This window comes from Musa acuminata, chromosome BXJ3-10 (assembly GCF_036884655.1).
Source record: "Musa acuminata AAA Group cultivar baxijiao chromosome BXJ3-10, Cavendish_Baxijiao_AAA, whole genome shotgun sequence".
Taxonomy (NCBI): Eukaryota; Viridiplantae; Streptophyta; class Magnoliopsida; order Zingiberales; family Musaceae; genus Musa; species Musa acuminata.
The window spans coordinates 27,029,624-27,046,657 of NC_088358.1; the positions used below are offsets into that span (position 1 = coordinate 27,029,624).

General features: G+C 41.0%; 4 protein-coding genes across 5 annotated transcripts; 3 read left to right on the forward strand and 1 right to left on the reverse strand.

Annotated features, from left to right (window-relative positions):
- Nucleotides 1–2,012: 2,012 nt before the first annotated feature.
- Nucleotides 2,013–4,216, forward strand: LOC103969761 (ammonium transporter 3 member 3-like). The gene is made up of 3 exons (XM_009383410.3): nt 2,013–2,788; nt 2,865–3,150; nt 3,597–4,216. The coding sequence occupies exons 1-3, from the start codon at nt 2,144–2,146 to the stop codon at nt 4,121–4,123; spliced, it is 1,458 nt and encodes a 485-aa protein (XP_009381685.2). The 5' UTR covers nt 2,013–2,143; the 3' UTR covers nt 4,124–4,216.
- Nucleotides 4,217–4,619: 403 nt separating this feature from the next.
- On the forward strand, nt 4,620–5,096 carry LOC135651431 (uncharacterized). Its single transcript, XM_065171500.1, has 2 exons — nt 4,620–4,849; nt 4,928–5,096. Exons 1-2 carry the CDS (start codon nt 4,620–4,622, stop codon nt 5,094–5,096), a joined length of 399 nt encoding a protein of 132 aa, XP_065027572.1.
- An 882-nt stretch (nt 5,097–5,978) lies between these two features.
- LOC135651046 (calcium-dependent protein kinase 24-like) lies at nt 5,979–11,563 on the reverse strand. The gene is made up of 7 exons (XM_065170831.1): nt 10,040–11,563; nt 9,145–9,288; nt 8,892–9,044; nt 8,661–8,776; nt 6,812–6,979; nt 6,431–6,655; nt 5,979–6,349 (listed from the first exon to the last, which is right to left on the reverse strand). The coding sequence occupies exons 1-7, from the start codon at nt 10,590–10,592 to the stop codon at nt 6,221–6,223; spliced, it is 1,488 nt and encodes a 495-aa protein (XP_065026903.1). The 5' UTR covers nt 10,593–11,563; the 3' UTR covers nt 5,979–6,220.
- Nucleotides 11,564–13,627: 2,064 nt separating this feature from the next.
- Nucleotides 13,628–16,057, forward strand: LOC135650364 (zinc finger protein STOP1 homolog). 2 transcript variants are annotated; one of them, XM_065169596.1, is made up of 2 exons: nt 13,628–13,817; nt 14,269–16,057. In XM_065169596.1, the coding sequence occupies exon 2, from the start codon at nt 14,286–14,288 to the stop codon at nt 15,684–15,686; it is 1,401 nt and encodes a 466-aa protein (XP_065025668.1). In that variant the 5' UTR covers nt 13,628–13,817; nt 14,269–14,285; the 3' UTR covers nt 15,687–16,057. The 2 variants fall into 2 exon arrangements, with proteins under 2 accessions (XP_065025668.1, XP_065025669.1); XM_065169597.1 differs by lacking the exon at nt 13,628–13,817 and adding an exon at nt 13,826–13,997.
- The last annotated feature ends 977 nt before the right edge of the window (nt 16,058–17,034 follow it).

Sequence of the window (17,034 nt, forward strand, 5' to 3'; positions counted from 1 at the left end):
ACGCTGTAGTCCCCAGACGATATAGGGGAATCCAATCCATTAGACTTGTTTGTTCTCAATTACCATGTACCTACAGTCCCTCATCCATCTAATATCCCGGAGACCATATACCAGGCATGGTGCTGTCAGACTCGTACGATTTCTATTCGAGTCTTGTTTTAATCGGATTCTCCCATAGAACTATTTCTCTCTCAATCCGAATGATCCTAGCACCTCGTAAGAGTTCCCCCGAAGAACTATTGCTCTAATCCGAGATTTGTTTGAGTAAGAACACATGAGATATTCCTCTCATGACACCGAGAGTGGATTATCACTCATTAGGGACACCATCATCAATCATCCAGCATTTCGTAGGTGGATCAATTAGTGAACTCATTCGCCGATGAGCACTTGTATCGTATCCCTAATGTCTCAACACGAGCAGCTATGAGACCAACTACATCCATCATATGGATGAGTATACAACACCAGTCTGTTCGGTTATCTTGATGTCCCTCTCGAGTAACCTATGATCGAGATTATTTAGGATCTGTGTTTAAAAATGAATCGATATTTGATTCTCATTACATAGATTCAAGGACATCACAAAATATATATATATATATATATATATATATATATATATATATATATATATAATAATAATAATAATAATAATAATAATAATAATAATAATAATAATAATTAATCTAAAATAATAAATATCAAAATATAATAAGTAAAAAGACTATGTCAATACTCATGACTAGCAAATTCTCGCGTTCCATTATGTTTTTGTCTTTAAGAAAAATTATGCTACTACTTTCTTTGACTTGTTCTAAGAGGGCATATTTGTTGGTATAGACCACTAATGCACGTAGGTGGGAGCATACCCCTTTGAAGATCCATATGATACCAAGAATTATGCATTTTCCTTTTTTTTTTTTTGGGGTCACCTTTAGTTTGATAAGCAGGAAATAAGTGGGTACCTTTTGGCATTATAGAGCCCCACTTTGATTACAGAGAATAAGATCTGTTCAACACAAGGTTCTGCAATTGTTCATATTTTCCAGGATTGCAAGCATATTCTCTCTCGGATCTTTGTTTCCAATCCTTAGGGTAATTCTTGAAAATTTCAAATTAAATTTGATTTTGAGCATAGTGTTGTTACACCGAAAATTAGTCAGTGCTGGGAAAAGATCAAGAGCATCACAACTCTCCAACTCATCAAATCTGAAAATTTTGTTCTTTATTTATCAAATTAGCGAGTGCCGAGAAGAGATTACGAGCATAAAATCTAACAGTCCTGAAGACACTTCCAATCCATATGAGCTACTGATCCATCAGTCTTCTTCAACCAGGTCAGTTTTTATCAATTGGATAAAGTAGAAATATCGAACTTGACATAAACTTAGAAATGATCTCCTAACAGTTCGAATTTTAGAGTTATCCTTGATCATTTAATGCCACATGAAAATACTGATCTTTATTGGCAGGGGAAATCTCCATGTTCTGCAGCCAAGGGACCAAAAGTTCTTGACTAATACTTGTCATCTTTATATATATATATATATATATATATATATATATATATATTAGCTCTTTTTATTTTTGTCCCCATTGATATAATGCTTGACAGCTTTCTTTCATTATCTTCCTTGTTATGATAATAACATGCATCACATAGAATATTAGCCCTTTGTCAACAAGGAGAAATTTCCATGGTGTTTGGTAAGACCTTACAAGCTAAAAATATTAATGGATCAATCGACACATCAGTATCCCCTCAACAAATAACTAAAAGAAAACTCTGACTAATTCATTCTTCTGGCTGTCTCTATCCCGGAAACAATTTTACAAGACAAATCAGGCTTCGATAACATAGTTTAGCGTTAGCTTTCCTTGTCATTAGTGTACTTTTGACAACTAACAACTGCGCAAGTACATAGTGACGGATGTTGATATTTAGAGTGGCATGCATGCTATCTTTTTTTTTTGTTACAGCAAATGCATTGGTTTCTAACTCTGTACTAATTTAGCGACTTAATCTGTCCTTTTTTTCTCATCTCTTCGCTGGTATGGCAGCACGCAATTGTATCTGTTAGCCACGAACCCGACTAAGTAGTTCCTTTGGCCGGGGGGAAGAAGAGCAAGCTTTGTGGCCATGGCGGTGCCGACGGCGTACCAGGGCAACACGTCGGCGGCGGTGCCGGAGTGGCTGAACAAAGGGGACAACGCGTGGCAGATGGTGTCGGCCACGCTGGTCGGCCTGCAGAGCGTTCCGGGACTGGTGATCCTCTACGGCAGCATCGTGAAGAAGAAGTGGGCGGTCAACTCGGCCTTCATGGCGCTGTACGCCTTCGCCGCCGTCTGGATCTGCTGGGTCACCTGGGCCTACAACATGTCCTTCGGCGACAAGCTCGTCCCCTTCTGGGGGAAGGCCAAGCCGGCCCTCGGCCAGAGGTTCCTCATCAAGCGGGCGGCCCTTCCGGCCACGACCCACCTCTACCATAACGGCACCGTGGAGACCGCCATGTCCACCCCCTACTTACCCATGGCCTCCGTGGTCTACTTCCAGTGCTCCTTCGCCGCCATCACCGTCGTCCTCCTCGCCGGCTCCCTCCTCGGCCGGATGAACATCAAAGCCTGGATGGCCTTCGTCCCACTGTGGCTCACCTTCTCCTACACCGTCGGCGCCTTCTCCCTCTGGGGCGGTGGCTTCCTCTTCCAGTGGGGCGTCATCGACTACTCCGGCGGCTACGTCATCCACCTCTCCTCCGGCATCGCCGGCCTCACCGCCGCCTACTGGGTCCTCCATCCATCTCACACTAACCTCTGCGTCTCCACACACGCCGATCACTTACACTTGGCGCATGTATGTGTAGGTCGGGCCGAGGACAGCGAGCGACAGAGAGAGGTTCCCACCGAACAACGTGCTGCTAGTGCTAGCCGGGGCGGGGCTGCTGTGGATGGGGTGGGCGGGGTTCAATGGCGGGGCGCCCTACGCCGCCAACATCGATGCGTCCATGGCGGTGCTCAACACGCACGTATGCGCCGCGACGAGCCTCCTCATGTGGACGACGCTCGATGTGGTCTTCTTCAAGAAGCCGTCAGTCATCGGCGCCGTGCAAGGGATGATGACCGGCCTCGTATGCATCACACCCGGTGCAGGTAACACGCCTAACCTTAGAATTCGTAGACGACGACCCAGAATCTTGATTCCGCCTTCTCCCTTACTGAAATCTATCTGCTGTTGACTTCTGCCAACATTTGACCATCGACCATTTCCGCAGCGAACTGAATCTATAGCAGACGACCACATTGATTTCTTTATTACTTTTTTTGATGCTTACGTTCTTGAACTGTTCAATTAAAGCTATAGCATGTAAGCTTCGACCATAAGGAATATTAGGTGATGCTTAATTAGCCTCCTATTTAGCTGTAAAATAACAGGAAATTTAGTGCTTACCGTGTTCTGTATTGGGGTGCACAAAGACGTACAAACTAGCAGAAAGGTCAACGCCTTTCTGCAGCAAGCGACATATTTTATTGTCGTCTTGTTTTGTGAGGATTTCTTTCAGAGGAATGGTGTGATCCATTACGGTGTTGCTCGTCAGGACTGGTCCAAGGCTGGGCTGCCATGGTGATGGGGATCTTGTCCGGGAGCATCCCCTGGTTCACCATGATGGTGGTGCACCGCAGATGGACCTTTCTTCAGAACATCGACGACACGCTCGGCGTCTTCCACACCCATGCCGTCGCCGGCTTCCTCGGCGGCGCCGCCACCGGCCTCTTCGCCGAGCCCGTCCTGTGCGCCCTCTTCCTCCCCGTCACCCACTCTCGCGGCGGCGTCTACGGCGGCGTCGGCGGCGTCCAGCTCCTGAAGCAGGTCGTCGGCGCCGGGTTCGTCGTCGCGTGGAACGCCGTCGTCACCACCGCCATCTGCGCGGCCATCCGCTTCGTCGTCCCGCTCCGCATGTCCGAGGACCAGCTCAAGATCGGCGACGACGAAGTGCATGGCGAGGAAGCCTACGCGTTGTGGGGCGACGGGGAGGCGTTGGAGCTAACGACGCATGCACCACCCAACTCCCAATTGGAATCGCAGCGTCCTCATGTTCCTACTGGCGTGACCCAAAACGTTTGAAGTATTTAAGTAGTTCTATTGATCCTTTAATTGTTTTTTAAGGAAATAATAGAAGATAAAAATAATTATCGAAAAAACTTTATTAAAGAAATAAAAATATTTCGATAGATTACATTAACATGTTTCCTCTCCTATTTATACAAATTAGGAGAAAGAATTTTCCTCAACAAAATAGAGAGATTTTCTCGTATAATTGAAAAAATCTTATCGACACCGACACATAAATAAACATACAACAAAGAACTGCTTGTAGTGCAGTGCATCTGCAACAGTGTATATTTCCTTTGGAATGAAACTGATCGATCCTCTAAAAGCTGTGTTAACTTTCGAGTTGCAGTGAGGAAACGCTTGTGGGTTACGTCTTCCAGCCTTCTTGTCTTCACAAACTCCAGGAAAGTAACTGCAAGCATTCACTGACCTCCAATTACGGTGCACAAACACACGCTATAAATTCTCGAGCCGGGTGGCGAGGGAAGAAGCACAACGTTAGCTGGCAATGGAGAGGCACGTCCTCGTCTTCCTCGTCCTCTGCACATGCTTTGCTTCCTCTGTTTCCTCGTACTGCGACGACGACTACGACTCCAACTCCAGCGCTCCTGTTGTCGACACAGCAGTCGCACCTGCGCCTGCGTCCTCGGCAGGTAGCTACATCGCCGTCGTGGACTTGCCCAAGGGCGAGAAGCCACAGCACTTCACCATCAGAATCCTCGCCTCCATTCTCGGCAGGTGACGTGAGCTGCTCTCTTCTTCCCCATGACATGGACTCCCAACTTTGATTCTGGTCTCTCTTTGGTGATGCTTCAGCGAGGAGGCTGCTACGAAAGCTTTGATACGTGTCTACGACTATGCCTTCTCCGGCTTCGAAGCACGCCTCAGTCCACGACAAGCCTCCGCACTAATGAGTACGTACTCTCTCCTTGAGACTACGATCGTGCTGCACTGTTCTTATGGTCATGATAAGTTGCTGATCTGATGATGCAGAGCAACCTGGCGTCCTTCAAATCTTTCCCGATAGCCAACTGGAGATATTCTAGCCTGAATTCTGCGACGCGATGAAGCTTTATCGATCTGTTTTCCCTTAGTTTGTGATAAATGTTTTGTATAAACTTGAGTGGCATCTTATTTTGTATTGTTTAAGCTAATGATCTGTGTGAGGACCAAATAAATTCGGATGAGTTTTTCAACGTAATCTCTTCGATGTTTCAATAATCCCAAATTCGGATGTTGTAATCTGATATTAATAAAAACTAAAAAATATCAGAAGTTTTTAGATCAAATCGATGTCAGATCGCATGTATATTAACTAAGCAGTTTGGACTCATTGACTCAACAATTTCAACAGTTCCGAACCAACGAAATTTGCACCCAACACTTGTTTTCATTGGCTTCATGTTGTAATGCTGCAGAGGGCTCAAACAGATCCAGTGTGTATTGCTGGATTACAAGACGATCTGTTGTCATGCCGCAGAGGGCTCAAACAGATCCGAGCATGTATTGCTGGATTACAAGACATCTGGTTTATCTTCTCTCGGTTGGTGATCGTGGGAGGCGTTGAAATTGCACGATCGGTAGGTAAGTGGGGAAGAAGGAAGGCAAACATATAATAGTCTTGTAAGTTCTTTGCAGAAAATACTTGATTAACATTGAGAGATCAATCAATATAGTTTTTTATACAATCAATAATGTAAAGTATGCAGTTCAAGGAGTAAATAGCCATTCGAGAATAATCTGATTTCCATACATTTCAGGTTAAGCAACTCTAGATAAATCCATGTTTATAGTTTAACCATCGTTACCTTGATGAGTGATGAATTCGGGATTTTCCTATCGATAGTTAAGATCTTTACATGATCGGTGTCTTGTAATCGAGCTGCTTTCGGCAAATTTATTCTTAAAGTATGAACTCTTATGCAAGACAAAGAGCATATAGAGGTTCATATAGAGAACAGTACTGCAAAACTAATTGTCAAAGTCGGGACATTACCGGCACAATAACCTTAAACATGTCCGGATTGCATGAACAATATCATTCATGTGATAATGGAATCATCTTCCAAAATGGAACTCCCAGCTTTTACATTTTCGGCAGGCACCGTGCTAGCGTTCAGTGATCTTGAGGGCATCACCCAGGTTGATTCTCAGACTGTTTCTCATGGTCCTCCTTCCAATTTCTCCATTGCCCTTTCTCATCATAGCCGCAAATTCGTTGTAATCTATTTGTCCATCCTGCAAGCACACAGTAGAAAACAATTTGATAGGAAGAAGCAAAAACCAGTGGCCGGAGAAAATAACAGATATGGTACGCACGTTGTCTTGATCGATCTCTTTAATCATATCATCAAGATGAACATCGTCGAGACCAAATTCTCTGCAAGCTTGTGAGAGTTCATCGACAGTGATGTAGCCACTTCCATCTTTATCGAAAAAAGAGAATGCCGACACTAAGTTCTCTTCCCTCTCCAGCTTGTTCATGTGCAATGTCGCCGCGAGGAATTCACCATAATCTATGGTGCCACTGTTGTCTATGTCTGCCTGCCACCAGTTCAAGCAACACAATGTGAAGTTTCACCAACAGAGATGTATTTGCGAGAAAAACCAACAAGAAGCAGGGAGAAGAAGAGTTGCTGAAAGCAATTAGTAATGCAAGAGAGAGCAAAAGCCACAAGTTTCCGTGTTTGTTTTGTGTACCGCATTCATAAGTGCTTGGATTTCAGATTCCATCAGTTCAGAACCCACTCTTCTCATACCATCTTTGAGTTCGTCAAATGTTATTGTCCCACTATTGTCTGTATCAATCATTTTGAACAGTTCCTTCAAACCACCAATCTCTTCTTCTGATAGGCTTTCAGCAATGACCTTTCGAACAAGGAAATGCACAATATTAACTTGAAAACTCATGCTTCAAAATAGACATTCTGCACGAGAGCACAATCGAAAGCTTTTTTACTAACATTGCTAGAATCTGCTAGTTTTGAGATATGAACTCAAGACATTTTTGATAAATCAGACTTTTGTGATGTTCTTCAGTCCGATAATTGATCCAAACCAGCAAATTTTGTCAAAGCAAATCTACATTTATACATGCAAATGGCAATTCACCCACCACCAACAAAGAAAATATTCACCTGTACTATATGCACAAGTAAATTGAACCAGAGACAGCAATTAAGTTATTAAATGTTATATAGTTAAATTAGATCATAAAATACATTAAACTAGTCAAATTTTCAAGTTTTATATAGTTGTATAATCATCTAGGAAGTTAGCATGCCGAACAAGAAAACATAGAATTGATCAAATCTACTTATGAAACACATGTAAATGGAATTCAACAAAAGCGTTTGATACAATCATATCAGTCATCTTAGTGATGCATATTCTGTTAATGATCAAGCATGTACAAGCAACGAAGGTTATTCCTCAGATCATAATCACGCTCCCGAACTAATGAGGTAGAGTACAGTGTACATCCCATCAATTTGTACTTGGTAAATCTTGTCGCAAGATGCACCCTTGGAAACCCCAAACCATCTCCCAGAAACCCCCTTCACATCAAAAGCTTTACAGCACCAAAAAAAGAAAAGAGACAAAAGAATGGAAAGGAAGATAGAAAAGCCTAAATGTTCAACCACTAGGAAACCAGAATGTGATAGAATAAAGAAATGAAAAAAAAATGGTTTCTAGCAGTTTATGGCATGGTTCAAACATGTACGTGTTGAAGCAAATGACCAGGGTAACCAACGGTGGTTCAGTTCAATTTTCTGATGCTTTTGACGAAACAAAAGCGTTTTGGCTTTGGATGCATCCACAATAATAATTCATCAATATGATGCAAACCTTTTTTCTCCATATTTACATGAGACCGCATAGGAAGGACCAGACAAAATGGAGATTTACGCTTATGCTTCTGCAGAAAATTATCTTTCCTCCATAGTGGTCAAATGCAATATCAGTGTAGCGACTTTTGAAAAGCTATCACTTATACTACCTGAATATGGAACATCAGGGTTCCCAATTTCTTAGAGTTATGGAACATTGCCATTGCCAGAAGAGACAATCTACTCTGAAGAAAACACCTCTTAACCATCAACTTTTTTTAGTTTTACTTTTTCCTGAACCATCAATTCAATTAATGGATTGCGTACAGTATAAAATCATCATTCCTAAAACAGCAGCCATGTTGGCTTTCCTGAGGCATTTTTTGGTAAAAATTTCCTAGTCTCCTAGCAAAAAATATTTTATTTTAACCTCAATTAGTGCTTCTTGGAACGGAAAGGATGCCTCATATAGTTAGTACATATGCAGTCAAACAGATAGCTTTTAGTAAGTTCAGAAGCAGCTTCTGTTGGTATAAGGAATTTGATTATTTAGCATTTTGACATGAAAATCTAGAAAACCTTTATCAATCTATGTAATTAAATGCATTTATGCTATGTCAACTAGCATAATGGAGTTAATAACCAGATGTACTTAGAAATTCAATGACATATTCATATAAAAAGTCATTGACAAGTTGTTTTGGGGAAAAAGGATTTGCCTTCAAGGCCATCTTCTTGAGTTTGTTCATTGCTGAGAACTGCTTCAGGCGAGATAAGACAGCAGAATCCAGTGGTTTATCTGGTGCAACTCTGTCATCAACAATCCATGGGTGGCCTGGCACAGACAATTCATGTTATAGAGAGTTGAAAATTGTCCAACCTTCTGGGAAATTCCTTTTGCCAATCAAAATAAATTCTTAAAAATCACATTCGCTAATCAGAATACTCACAAAGTACTTGATGAGCAGTAAATCTTTTCTTTGGATTCCTGTTGAGCATATTCCGTATCAAGTCTTTAGCACTATCAGAAATGCAAGGCCATGGTTCTGATTCAAAGTCTAAATGGCCTTGTAGAATCTCTCTGAAGATCCCTGCTTCAGTCTCTGAAAGCCAACGAGGAACAAAAGACCAACTAAGTACCCCATGTAGTATAAAATACAGCAGACTCGATGATCCTAAGGTCGAGATTCAGAAACATTATACCTGCCCAAAAAGGTGGCACCCCACTCAACAAAATATATAAAATGACACCTGCGCTCCACACGTCTGCTTCTGGACCATAGTATTTCCGCAATACCTCAGGTGCAACATAATATGGGCTCCCGACAACATCAGAAAATGTGTCACCTGCAAACGTTCTGAAAAAATGAGCTATAGAATAAGTGAAACATAACGTTCACCTATCACAGGAAGAGCTTTCAATCAATTTCATTGGATAACAGGACATATATGCACCTGAAGTCAGTCATGGAATTACTTTAACATGATGAAGAATATCCAGAAGGGCTTCCAGAAAGTCAGATCAATTTTGGAGTAGCAGTGTCGATCTTCAACGATGAGCAATATCTTGCAACGATAACATTAAACCTTTGTTTTAAATCAAAAACTGTACTAAACATGGTTTGCGGATTCAAGTGATGGGACTAGTAAATATCATTGCTTTCAGATATAAGAATCTTTTCGGAGTTCAGCAGGCAAATTCCAGCAATGATGATAAATAGCTCATGAATCTGTGATGGCATAAAGAAACGTGCAGTCCAAACTTAAAATGAACGAATGATAATCTAAACATCCAACAGCTATCTTCCAAAAGCTTCTGTTACAATACTCTGTCAGAGATCTTCCAATTATCGGCGAGTGCGAAGGGCATACGATTCTAATACTCGTATCCAGAAAAAATAGGTAAATGCAATATAATCAATGCGATTCCAACAAAGAGCCAATACTATGACCAAATAGTATCACATTAATGTTACGAATATACCAGAACAACATGTACATTAAAATGCCATAAAAATAAGATACCGATGAGTAATCAAAGATAAAGTTATTTCAGTGAGGAGATTCTAAGTAGGAAGAGAAGAACAAGCTGACCAACCTGGTTTGTAGAACACGGACAGCCCGAAATCCGTCGCTCTGAGAGCAGCATCCTCATCCTGGCTTGCAAACAAGAAATTTTCCGGCTTCAGATCTCGATGCATCACCCCTAGCGAGTGGCACCCCTCCACCACTCCCACAATAGTCTTGATCAGCTGCGCCGCCTTCCTTTCGCTGTAGTGCCCCTTCTGGATGATCCTATCGAAGAGCTCCCCGCCGGCACAGAGCTCCATCACCAGGTGCACGAACAGAGGGTCCTCGTAGGTATCCTTTATCCTGACGACATTGGGGTGCTCCGAGAGATGGTGCATGATCTGGATCTCACGCCAGACGTCCTCGTAGTCCTCGCGGCAGAGGAGCTTGCGCTTGGGGATGGACTTGCAGGCGTACTCCTTGCCACTGGCCTTATCGACGCAGAGATACGTCGTGCCGAACTGCCCCTGCCCGAGCTTCTTCCCCACACGGTAATGGTCGCGAACATTGGGCGTCTTGTAAGGGAGGACCGAGGAGGGCTTCGAGGAGTGGTGGGGAGGGAGGGATGAGGATTGATCCATGGATAGTGAACGAAAGATGCGATCTTGCGCTTTCGCAAGAAAAACTGGATTTTCAGGTGCTTATCCTGACAAAGATTGCTTCTTTCTGGTTTCTGAAATGGATTTCTTGGACGATGAGCTAGCTTTCAGGGATGAGGGCCGAGGCTTCGTGCCGGTCGCAAGAAAAACTGGATTTTTAGGTGCTTCGCCTGACAAAGATTGCTTCTTTCTGGTTTCTGTAATGGGTTTCTTGGACGATGAGCTAGCTTTCAGGGATGAGGGCGGAGGCTTCTCGCCGGTCGCAAGAAAAACTGGATTTTTAGGTGCTTCGCCTGACAAAGATTGCTTCTTTCTGGTTTCTGGCTTGGATTTCTTGGACGATGAGCCAGCTTTCAGGGATGAGGGTAGAGGCTTCTTGCCGGAGGAGGGAGAAGTTGCGATTTAGAGTTCCACATTTCGTAGTTCACGAGATTTTTTGCAGTGTTGTGGTGAAGAATAAGGGAGAAGCAGAGAGAGCGATGGACTTGCAGGTGAAAGACCGAGGGTTGAGAACACAAAAAGGAGACCAGGTCACCTCTGCTCCTATAGATAGGAAAACGTAAACAATACAAGAATGTTTCTCTTTTTGCACCTCTCTCTCTCTCTCTCTCTCTCTCTCTCTCTCTCTGTGTTTGCAGAGTAGCCCACGGGAAAACTGGGAAAAAGTTTGATGGGAAGAACTGAAGTCAATTTGTGCTCACAGGGCTGATCTTCTTGCAATACTTTTCAAATACCCACTGGATTTCTGTAACAAAAATCTTCTGGGGGAAGGAGGTCAATGTTTTCTGACAGACTAAACATAGATCATTCCATGTGGCCATCGGATGAGAGATCTCTGAAAGATTCAGTCAAACTGAAAGGAAGAAGAATTAAACCTTGATTTCAGGCGACAATAAATCAATCAGCAAAATCATCCGTATCAGTTGTCTGCTCTTCTCAAGACCATCTGTTAGAGGCTTTGACATGAATTGTGCACTAAATTTAGCCCTTAAAAGATCATTGACTGTACTATCAATTGACATCATCATCCATTAATCAGTGCATTCATTTTAGGTGAAATGTATCAGAAATACTATTATTTTATTCAACAACAAAATAAGAAGTATTTTTCTTTGCCTCCTTTATTCTTAAAACTAAGTACTAGTCTGAAAATCCTATTTAATTATTGGAATAAAAAGATATATTATGCATTCTTACAGATTGTAAAATTTTCATTCTGTCCTCATCATAAACAATTACTTCCAAAGCAATTGATAGCACAAACTTTGATTAGGAAAGATCAATTACTTTTATGATGCAAATTGTTTTGATTTGTTGTCTTAGATTTCTTAGTATATTTTTACTCGAGCAAATTCCAAACAGCCTCTGTGACAGTGGTGGGAAGATAGATGAAGGCTGGAGTAAACATATTCTCTCTCTGCCATGAAACAACATCAAAGGAGCATTGCAAGCTCAGAATAATTCATCATGTAGAAAACATCTGCCTCACAACAAGACAGTGACAAGGAAAAGCCAAAAGTAAAAAAATGAACAAAGGAACAGCTTGGAGTGAAGAAGACAGCAGAAGCAGTCAAAACCTGAAGCATGTACAGTCCCATCCACAGTTGAGAAGGACAAGCTAGAGGATGAGTTAGTGAGTTTATACACATGAAAAGAAGTGAAACTATTCTCAGAACAAGTAGGGACAAAGTGCATGAGAAGGAAAGGACACAGGTGATACAAATGATCTACAGCTCATCGACACATCAGCTGGTGAAGAGTCCAAAGTGGTGCTGAATTTGTTCGAGTTGGAGATTGATTGAACCCATTGGAACATTGTGATTTGTTTTCAAGGTTGGAAAAAGTCATCCAAGTCCAAACATCATATATTATATAATATATACGCGTGCATATATAATATGTAATATATATATATATATATATATATATATATATATATATATATATATGTATATATGTGTGTGTATGTGATAATTTTTAGAAGATACTCATGTTTTTGGATATTTTTAATCAGCACCCTCAATTTTATTTTTATTCTCAAATAGTAGTTATAATTTAAAAAATACTTAAATTGTCCCTTAATTTTTTTTCGTCTGTTATAATATTTTTGATTTCTTATAATGTTTTGATCGTCACAACAAAAACACTATAGAACCTACTTGAAAATACTATAAATGATCTAACTAGATTTGTAACTTCAATTAAACTAACTACAGGCCTAAAAATATATTATTGTAATGGTATATAAGTAATGGAAACATAAGAAACACAATATGATGTCACTTATAGTGTTTTTCAATAACACATATAGTATTTTTAGTACATCAATATAACACTATAAATACTATTAAAAATATTATAAACAAGTAAAATAAAAGTACTGTAAAAATTAAAAAATAGTAAAAATTAGTGAAAAAAAATTGACAACAAAACTTTTGAGAGATATTTTAGGTATTTTATAAATTAAAAGTATTATTTGTGAATAAGCAAAAGATGATGTCCCTTTTGGAAAATACCCAAAATATACATATTTTATTAAAAAATTGACATTATATATATATATAATATAATATAATATTTTATTTTCCTAAAAAGTCCACTGTTAGAAGCTAATAGGACTCGTGTCAAGAATACCATAATGGGCCTTTATGGCCCAGTTTAGGGAGTGGAAATGACATTGGGCCACGGCCTGTGTGGCCCAACATTTAGTCCAATAATAGATTCTCCAGTACCTTGATGATCCAGTTGAAACGGACCGTTCCCATTCAAAGACGCGTGGCTCTCTTCGAATCTCGACGGTCCGGATCGTCAGTGGATCCGTCCGGGAACGTAAGTTGGCTCATGATCCACATTAGTACGTTAGATTAACTAGTGCCCCCGTGTGAGACAAAGATAAGCCATATGTCTTCCAGCAAAGAAGCGTGAGACCCAAAATAACATCTGGAGCTCTTGAGGTACACCTTAAGCTTCAAATACAAAACTCACTGTATCAGTATTGAAAGTAAACAAAAGACAACGTAGAGGTCAACCCACAACGTGGGATCGTCTTCGTGGAAGGAGGGGTGGCGGGGGAACCGGGAGTCGGATCTTAGAGAGACCCAAGGCGTTGAATCGCCGCTTGGATGGGCTCTCGATCGGTACTTTCAGCGGTGGCAGCGTCGAGTCTCTGCTCGATTTGGCTGTTCCAACTCGTCGGATCCCAAATCTGTAAGCCCCCGTTTTCCCCTTTGATGTGGAGAGTCGTATAAGCTGGATCTTTTGTGTGATCCTTGTGGAAAGGCTGCAGCTTTTGAGCAAAATCTACAGCCATTTTATGCTCTGGTGCTGTGAAGTGTATGGTGTTCGCTCATATGATTTGAAGCTTAATCATTTAGATCATTTGAATAGGTTAGTTTTGATTGAGAGAAGAGCTTCTTGATCTATATGGGTGTTCTTCGCCTTTCCTTTCTGAGTAAAGGAACTATCTTTTCTATGTTTCAGTTCAACTAAAGGGCTTCTTTAGAACTATACATTCGAATTCCTCTCTGTCTTTGCCATGCCCCAAGTAGTCCCCCGTAATTTGATTTATGGATATTTCTCGTATGTAATTGAAACTAACATTTTTGGAGAATCTATTATGTTTTGGTATAAGCTTAAGTGATGGTTTTTTTCATGGCAGAACCTTAAAAGTGGCGGATGCACCATAAGCAGATGCCAACTTTTGAAGCTTGCTCTTCCATGAGTAGCCAATCTAGAAATCTTAATCAGAACCAACGAGCCACCGAGTTTGATGCTAGAGAAACCGAACAATCCCTGCCCAAGTTCTCCTCGCACTTGGATAATTCGTTTCATCAGTCAAACCAGGCCCAGCGAGTAGCAATGAACTGGGATCCAAGGGCTGTGCTTAACAGCCTCGATATCCTTGGGCAGAAGATCCATCAAATTCAGGACATAGTCCGATCCACTCTTAGCAACGAAAGGCAGCTGTCGATCCAACCAAATGAATTTGCTGCACAGCAGCAGCTCATAAACACCGATCTAACTTGCACCATAATTGAGTTAATCTCTACAGCTGGTACCCTTCTTCCGTTGATCAAGAATGCTTTGGCATCTGGCATCAACTCTTCTGGACAAATTGGTGGTATCGCCGATTCTGCCTCTGATTTGGATCTAGTTGATATGCTACGACAGAATGATAATAATCTTCTTTCAGAGGGAACCAAAGATTCTGAATATGAAGAGCTGATCAAAGGTTTGAGTGACTGGGATGATGAGGGCATGAAGCCAATTTCCACAGAAGACAATGATGTGAAGGACAATGAAGATGGTGTAAGTGGAGAAAACCTCCCTCTTGGATCATACGAAGTCTTGCAACTTGAGAAGGAGGAAATATTAGCGCCACATACACACTTCTGTGCAATATGTGGAAAGGGATTCAAAAGGGATGCCAACCTAAGGATGCATATGAGAGGCCACGGGGATGAGTACAAGAGCCCGTCTGCTCTTGCCAAGCCAAGCAAGGAAGGAAGCTCCGAGCCCGTACCTATAAAGAGGTATTCGTGCCCTTTTATTGGTTGCAAGAGGAACAAAGAACACAAGAACTTCCAGCCTCTCAAGACAATTTTATGTGTGAAGAACCATTACAAGAGGAGCCATTGTGACAAAAGTTACACCTGCCGTAGATGCAATAGCAAGAAATTTTCGGTTATGGCAGACCTGAAAACTCATGAGAAGCACTGTGGTAGTAACAAGTGGCTTTGTTCTTGTGGTACTACATTCTCTAGGAAGGACAAGCTGTTTGGGCACATTGCTTTGTTTCAAGGTCATACACCTGCACTCTCCATGGATGAAGTTAAAAGCCAGGGAATGTCAGTTCAAGGGCAGAGCGATGAAGTCATGGCTAAAGAGGAAGACATAGATTATCTCATATCTGGAAATGTTACCGAGGATACTAATTTTTCAGGGTTAAATGGCGCTGACGATGATCTTGGCTATTTCTCCTCTATGAACTTTGACTCATTCACCTTTGGTGGAATTGACGGGCTTCAGCAACCATCATTTGATACTTCTGAAAGTTTGTTCTCCTTCCATAAATGATGCTGGTTCTTGAAGCTTGTCCAGAATAATGGAGAGAGCTCGAAGTTGAATCATCTGGGATGATGATCATAGCTAGAAATCACAGAGATGATACATATGTTCAGTTCTCTGATGGTTTCCTTGATCATTTATCCTAAACTTTGATCTCCTGTTTCTCGGAGAAGCAGTTTTGCCTAAGCTGTTTTATCGCTCATTTGGAGTTTGTGATGTATATCTCATGTCTGCAGTAATTCATTTATCAGCATGTTACATTGTATTAAAACTCACACTGTCATTTGATTCAGATCTTCCATGTTGATACTGAACTTCCATTTTGACTGTTCCTTGAAAATTTATTACAGTTTGTTGCTCTTTCTTTCTTTCAAGTGATACTTGAAAATGAGCATATCTCTTGGTCTGTTCATATTTTGTCAGAGGAAAGAATGGAATATTTCGCGTAGAACATTATTGAATTAGATATCTTTGATTCTTGGGTGTTGAACTCTATATATATGTCACAAAAAATAGAAAGACCAGGAAGAATGTTGAATTAGATATCTTTGATTCTTGGGTGTTGAACTCTATATATATGTCGCAAAAAATAGGAAGACTAGGAAGAATGTTGAAATCGGTTCCGGCGGATTCGGCGTTTGGAAGAGAGTAAAAAAGAAACTTTTAGAGGACCATCCATCCAAATAGCAGTATGTGGTTGAATTATTCGAAATATCATATTTTCTCCTTGTATAATAACTTTTTTTAATTTCCTTTTCCTTCTTTTTTTTTTTTTCTTTTTCTTCTTATTTAATGGTTTGATCTTGTGTTCTTTTATTTTCAAATATTTTGCAATGAATTCTGGTGTGCAGTAGTCCTTGCAATTTTCTCAAAAGAGAAGCCAAGAATAGTGTGATGGTCAACTGATGGAAGTATAATGCTGGCAAAGCTTGGCTGCTAATGAGTTAATTAAATCATAAGTGTCCCGCTTCATGCATCAATCGCCACCTACTCCCTTTTAACTTAAGCTGCATGATTGGCTATCCCAGTCACTGCTGCATTTTAATTTGCAGCTCCTCCACTATTGTCTCCAAAACAGGTGGCAGGCATGATTGTTGACAGGAGAATACTCTTATCCTGCTTAGGTGAGCAGAGGCAACATCTCAGACTTTTAGTTGCTTGTGTCAACAATTCTTGAGTCACTCTTCTTTTACAAGAAAGGCATTCTTGTCCTGATTCCTCCTTTTTTTGTATATCCATTGCACATCCACTCCATCCATTAATCTCATAAATTTGTGGATTCTTTTGATATACTTCTACAACATATTTATGAACATAGTTCGGATTTCAGAGACGGTGGCTTTAGCTCTTCTGCACT

What these genes read in the sequence shown, in the direction of transcription:
- LOC103969761 (XM_009383410.3), top strand. Translation starts at nt 2,144, where the DNA reads ATGGCGGTGCCGACGGCGTACCAGGGCAACACGTCGGCGGCGGTGCCG. An exon ending in GCCTCACCGCCGCCTACTGG is followed by an intron (nt 2,789 to 2,864) that starts GTCCTCCATCCA and finishes ATGTATGTGTAG; the next exon opens with GTCGGGCCGAGGACAGCGAG. An exon ending in ATGCATCACACCCGGTGCAG is followed by an intron (nt 3,151 to 3,596) that starts GTAACACGCCTA and finishes GTTGCTCGTCAG; the next exon opens with GACTGGTCCAAGGCTGGGCT.
- LOC135651431 (XM_065171500.1), top strand. Translation starts at nt 4,620, where the DNA reads ATGGAGAGGCACGTCCTCGTCTTCCTCGTCCTCTGCACATGCTTTGCT. An exon ending in CTCGCCTCCATTCTCGGCAG is followed by an intron (nt 4,850 to 4,927) that starts GTGACGTGAGCT and finishes GTGATGCTTCAG; the next exon opens with CGAGGAGGCTGCTACGAAAG.
- LOC135651046 (XM_065170831.1), bottom strand. Translation starts at nt 10,592, where the DNA reads ATGGATCAATCCTCATCCCTCCCTCCCCACCACTCCTCGAAGCCCTCC. An exon ending in TACTGCTCATCAAGTACTTT is followed by an intron (nt 8,777 to 8,891) that starts GTGAGTATTCTG and finishes TGTCTGTGCCAG; the next exon opens with GCCACCCATGGATTGTTGAT. An exon ending in TCAAGAAGATGGCCTTGAAG is followed by an intron (nt 6,980 to 8,660) that starts GCAAATCCTTTT and finishes CTTGTTCGAAAG; the next exon opens with GTCATTGCTGAAAGCCTATC.
- LOC135650364 (XM_065169596.1), top strand. Translation starts at nt 14,286, where the DNA reads ATGCACCATAAGCAGATGCCAACTTTTGAAGCTTGCTCTTCCATGAGT.